This window comes from Primulina huaijiensis, chromosome 10 (genome assembly GCF_012295235.1).
Source record: "Primulina huaijiensis isolate GDHJ02 chromosome 10, ASM1229523v2, whole genome shotgun sequence".
NCBI classification, from domain to species: Eukaryota; Viridiplantae; Streptophyta; class Magnoliopsida; order Lamiales; family Gesneriaceae; genus Primulina; species Primulina huaijiensis.
In genome coordinates, this window is record NC_133315.1 from 1266087 (window position 1) to 1271394 (window position 5308).

General features: G+C 34.5%; 1 protein-coding gene across 2 annotated transcripts; it reads left to right on the forward strand.

Moving 5' to 3' along the window:
• Window positions 1-565: 565 nt before the first annotated feature.
• Window positions 566-5308, forward strand: LOC140986417 (cell number regulator 6-like). Of its 2 annotated transcripts, none has more exons than XM_073454651.1 (5): window positions 566-778; window positions 915-1040; window positions 1920-2034; window positions 3923-4191; window positions 4903-5308. In XM_073454651.1, exons 2-5 carry the CDS (start codon window positions 930-932, stop codon window positions 5128-5130), a joined length of 723 nt encoding a protein of 240 aa, XP_073310752.1. In that variant the 5' UTR covers window positions 566-778; window positions 915-929; the 3' UTR covers window positions 5131-5308. The 2 variants fall into 2 exon arrangements, with proteins under 2 accessions (XP_073310752.1, XP_073310753.1); XM_073454652.1 differs by having other exon boundaries at window positions 587-789.

The window sequence follows — 5308 nt, forward strand, 5'->3', positions numbered from 1 at the left end:
AATGTATATCACAAAGCGATGCAAATTGTAAATATATATTTTATTATATTTTTATAATCATATAACGAACTATATAAATATCAAGCATAAAAAAATATACGAATATTTCTTATTATATTTGGTAACGCGAAACAATTTCAAGGAATATTTTGATTATTTTAATTTTATTGAGTTAATTTTGTAATAAAAACCTTAATTTAATTACTTTGTTTATTTTTTAATGATTATGTTAATTAAAATATCAAAATATAGTATAAATATAATTTTTTGATGGATCTAACAAGTCCAACATTTTAAACTTGGAGTGTAAATCGAATGAGATATGAGTTAAAATTTTAGATTCGAGATATGTATTGGTCTCTAAAAATTTCACGGATCGAATCTCTCATATGCATAAATTCATAAAGAATAAAAAATAGAATTAGCTGACATTATATAGCTCTTAATTTCGAGACTCGATTCTAACAAAGCTTCGTGTCCTCCGTTTTTAGGAAGGGAAAAAAAGATGCGATTAATCTGACGTGGAATAACCTGATTGGCTAAAACAACACAACGTTTTTAGTACAACGAAACCCTCCTTGGAACCTACCTGCAAGTTTTCCGTGTCGAAGTAAAAGCTTTAATACCCGAAAAAGAAGGAATTTTCGCAGCAAAATCCACAGAAGTCGTCGCAAATCTTCAATTTTAATTCAATGAGAATCGCGTTACTCATCAGAATATAATTGCACATTGATTGTATACGCACGTTCATTCCCTTCGACTACGAAGCAAAGCTATTGTAAGTACTCTGTACACATTGTTTGTTTCTTTTGGGTTGATTTTTCTTGAATTTGAGTTGAAGGTGATAGAGAACGAATTGCTCACTGTTAAATTGATTTGGGCTTTTGGGGGTTCTCTCTTTTTTTTCCCCTCAGATCTTGAAGAGGTAAATGGAGGAGGAAGTGAAGCATGCGTCTGCGTATGTGAAGTTGAAGAGGGATCAGGTGCCGCTTGAAGACATTACTCCCGGAGAGCTAAATCAGCCCGTTGATGTTCCTCAGGCATGTATTTAGATTTGTGCATAGTGTTTTTCTATTGATGATGTATTTTTGTGGTGTGGACTCTTCTTGAAAAAGTTTGACTTGAATGGATCTGTGTAGCTCGTTTGTGTTCGGGGGAGATGGGCCGCTGTAATGACTTTTCCTGATTTAGATTATGAGTTCTTGTCTTGATGCTTTAATGTCTCAAAGATACTGGGATTTACATGTGTATTGATCCATTTGATTCAGGTTTCTCTATTATGTATGAAGTTTAATTTTATAAGAATTGGAATTCATTAATAAAAATATAGAATTGTACATTTGGGTTTGCATTGTATTATTACCTTGATATGGTTGATCAGTATCTATGTCCTGATTTTTTTCACTTGTGCGTGATTGGTCTTGATGCCATCAAAAGCAATCTCATCGACATCTTTTCAAGATGAAGTGACAAGTAGAGAACATAATTCTGTGTAATTCTTTCTTCGAGCAACCATTACTATGATCTTGGGTGTAAGATGGAGTTTTTTTTTGCAATTATGATTACCATCACTTTGTCAATCGGGGCTAAGTTTATACCTGTGGGGACGGTAAATTAATAGATGAGGAGAAAACATATTCATTGATTTTAATTCCACTATATAGCGGATCATTTATATTTGAACTGATTCAAGGATATCCCGCATATAAGCTCTTAGGATATATCATGGATAGCTAGTTCTCTATGAAAGATTTAACGTGCCAGTATTTTGTCTATGATCCTTTTAAATATCACTTTATATTTTTTATTTAGTTTCGTTGAATTTTATTTTGTGCTTTTGTGGTTTCAACAATCTTGCTTATTTTTCAAAACATGTTTAAGCTAGGATTTAGATTCTATTTGTGTGCTTCAATCTGCAGTTGCACGTCCAAAAGTGCAATGAATGTGGACAGCCTTTACCAGAAAGCTATCGGGCCCCTGCAGATGAACCTTGGAGTACTGGGATTTTTGCATGTACTCAAGATACTGAAAGTTGTAAGTTGAATTCTTGTCACCTATAGCGAAGTAGATCGTCAGCTATTGGCTATTGCCAAATGTTCAGTCACACTCTTAATTAATTGGATTTATCTTTGAACTCAAAAAAGTATCGTGCAAGTAAATGGATAAAAAAATTCATGTCTAAGAACCTGCCAAATCAAGTATATGGAGCATGCTGTGAGCTACAAATTTGCCAACACAGAGTACATCTTGATTCCAAAGAATCAAAAAACAGTAATCAACTTGCAATTAAAATACACATGCAACTGTTTGCCAAGTAATTCAAGATAATCAAAGCAAAGGACTTTGCTTAATGCATGGCAAGAAATTCCTTGATCAAGTGGTGGCCTCTTTTTATGTAATAATTTGAAGTAATAATTATCTATTATATAAGAATCTATGATATTTCTGTTAGGATTTTCTTAAATAAAAATGCATCAATGATATGTGATTTTTGAGATCATTTCACCCAAAGCCGTAAAGAAAAATCGAATTCTAGTTTTGATCGATTTTGCCAATCATTATTTGATATTTTAAATAATCTTAAGCTTTTTCCTCTCTATCTCAATAAGAACCAACAATCATGCAAATAATTGTCTAGATTATGATCAAATATAAAATATTAAGTTAAAGTAACAAAATAAATAAACTTAATCTTGGCTCTAAATATGATCTTAAGCTATTGAAAATTACTTAATGAACGCTGGATACCACTCTAAATTAGTATGTGAAAATACGAGAGTAATTCAGAAAAGAAGATAAAGAAATGATCTGTGTTGGGGCATCAAATATTAAAAATTCCTGCTTGTAAATTCCATCTTAAATGCCTTTATAAACTTGAAAACTTTAGCCTCCAAACTCTAAAAATCCTCAGAATGAATACAATTTTCCTTAAATATACTAATGGCAAAAGAATGGATTCTGGGCCCAAATATCAAGGAATGAGAAAATAAATAGAGTAGGACCCTCCACTATTAAAATCTGAAATTTTTTTGAATACTTCCATATGGATGAATCACGGATCCGAGGGTTGGTCCAAGATCTCTCTATGGCAGATGAAAAATGTGCATTCTCGTGTCCATGAGCTTCATTTCTTCGATTAAGACACTAGATCATGATTTCTACCACGGAATGTTGAACAGGTCTCTTGTCTTGTTCTTTTCTTTGACCTTCATGTGGATGATGGTGACGTGGTTGATCTCCATGCTTGTTCACAGAATCTGGGATAGAGTCGATTCTTCATTAGTAAGCATGGTTTTGAGCACATACCTGTTCCACTCTACATGGGTACCATCTCTGTTTAGGTTCACCTTCCGTAGTGTCATTCAGAGATTAGATCTGCAGAGCCTGTGGATGGAACCTATCATTGTCACAGGCATGGAACCATGGTTGATTCCTTGCAAAATGGCCTAACACGGTTGTAACTATGGAGCAGGGCAAGATCCGTGGTTTCCCTGGTCAAGTTTTTCAACACTGTCTTCTCTCCATCTCTTTGGGCATGCAACATGTCATTTGGCTCGTCTAGTCTACGTGGCATGAATTTTGTTGAATTTCGTTCATATTTTTCCCATTTTGGGTTCTCAGTCAACCTACACCTTCAACAAAAATACAATCATAACCTGCAATATTAGGAATGAAACACGTCTAGATGCATGAAAATGTCAGTAAAATACATGTGAAACAAAGTCATATAATTTACACATATATTATATATATTATAAATTGCTGGGGAAAGCTTTCATGATTATGTGAGCACACTAACTTTCAAACTATTAATGGTTTTCCTTTCTTGATTTCTTCTAAATACCATCTAATCTATTTATCGTGACTTAATGCCACAAATTAAAATAGTTGCTCTGAAGTTCCCTTCCCCCTCTTGCAATAGGCTGGACGGGACTATGCTGTCCCTGTGTTTTGTTTGGTCGTAACTTTGAACAAGTAAAAGACGACGCAACATGGACTGGGCCCTGCATTTGTCATGCCGTGTTTGTGGAGGGTGGCCTGGCACTTGCTGCAGCAACAGCAGCCCTACATGGTTTTATTGACCCGGGGACTACCTGCCTCATATGGGAGGGTTTGTTATTCAGTTGGTGGATGTGTGGAATATATACTGGCCTTGTACGTCAGTCATTGCAGAAGAAATACCATCTCGAGGTGAGCTTGATTATTTTATTTATTTGGTTTTCACTTATTTTTGATTATTTTTTGCTTAAAGGCTATAAGTGGTTTCAGAAAGCTGTTGATTCATTGTGGCTATCCTTTTCATATAACTGCCTTGGTTCTGTCATTTTCCAATTGTCTGGGCATTTGTTCCATAATCTCATATCCCGTTTTTCATTAGTATCCTTCTTTTCCCGTCAGATATTTTTTGAACACAATAATATTTGTGGGTGTGTTTGGATTGGTTTTGATAAGAGTTTTGTTTCAGTAAAAACAATACAATTTTGGAATCCCTAGTTTTCGAGACCGATTATATTGTTAAGAGAAATAACCACATAATAACAGCACTCGGTCTCTTGGCATGTTTTTTTTAAAATTTTTTTAAATACCTTCTCAATAGCTAACCAATTATTTTTGTTAAATGATGATAAATTCTAATATTTAGAATCAATATCATTAAATACTTTAAATTTAATTTTTACTAAAAATGAGACAATAATCACTAGAGTATCATGCACACAGAGTGCTCGATGCTTCAGTCGCTAATAGTTTCACTTCTCACAAATGAGTAGGTATTAGTTATGTTCCAAAAGTACTATCCGGTGTTCATTAGGTTGGTGTTGGCTGTTGGGCTTAAGTCTAAAATAGGAAGATATGTTGTTTCATTGTTAACTCACCATATTCTATTTCCATGCTCCAATGTAGAACTCGCCTTGCGACCCTTGCATGGTGCATTGCTGTATGCATTGGTGTGCAATCTGCCAGGAGCACAGAGAAATGAAGGCTCGCCTAGAAGATGATGCTATAACCCCAATGACCATTGTGAATCCTCCTCCTGTTCAAGAAATGAATGCTTCTGGTGATAGACAGGATTCGGCATCGCCCTCTAGGAACAATACCGAGCGAGTTACTGTAGAGATGCAAGCTTTATAGAGGTCATTTGTATGAGAAGATGGTCCCTAAGTATCGTTTATATTTTGAATGGTCCAAGAAAGTTGATATTTTTTTCAGTATAATATGAAACTAAACTTTGCCAGTTTTAGCCCCTTTTGATTGGAACAGTGAATATTTATCATTGATTATACTTGTCTAATAGGGAACAATTTGAGTT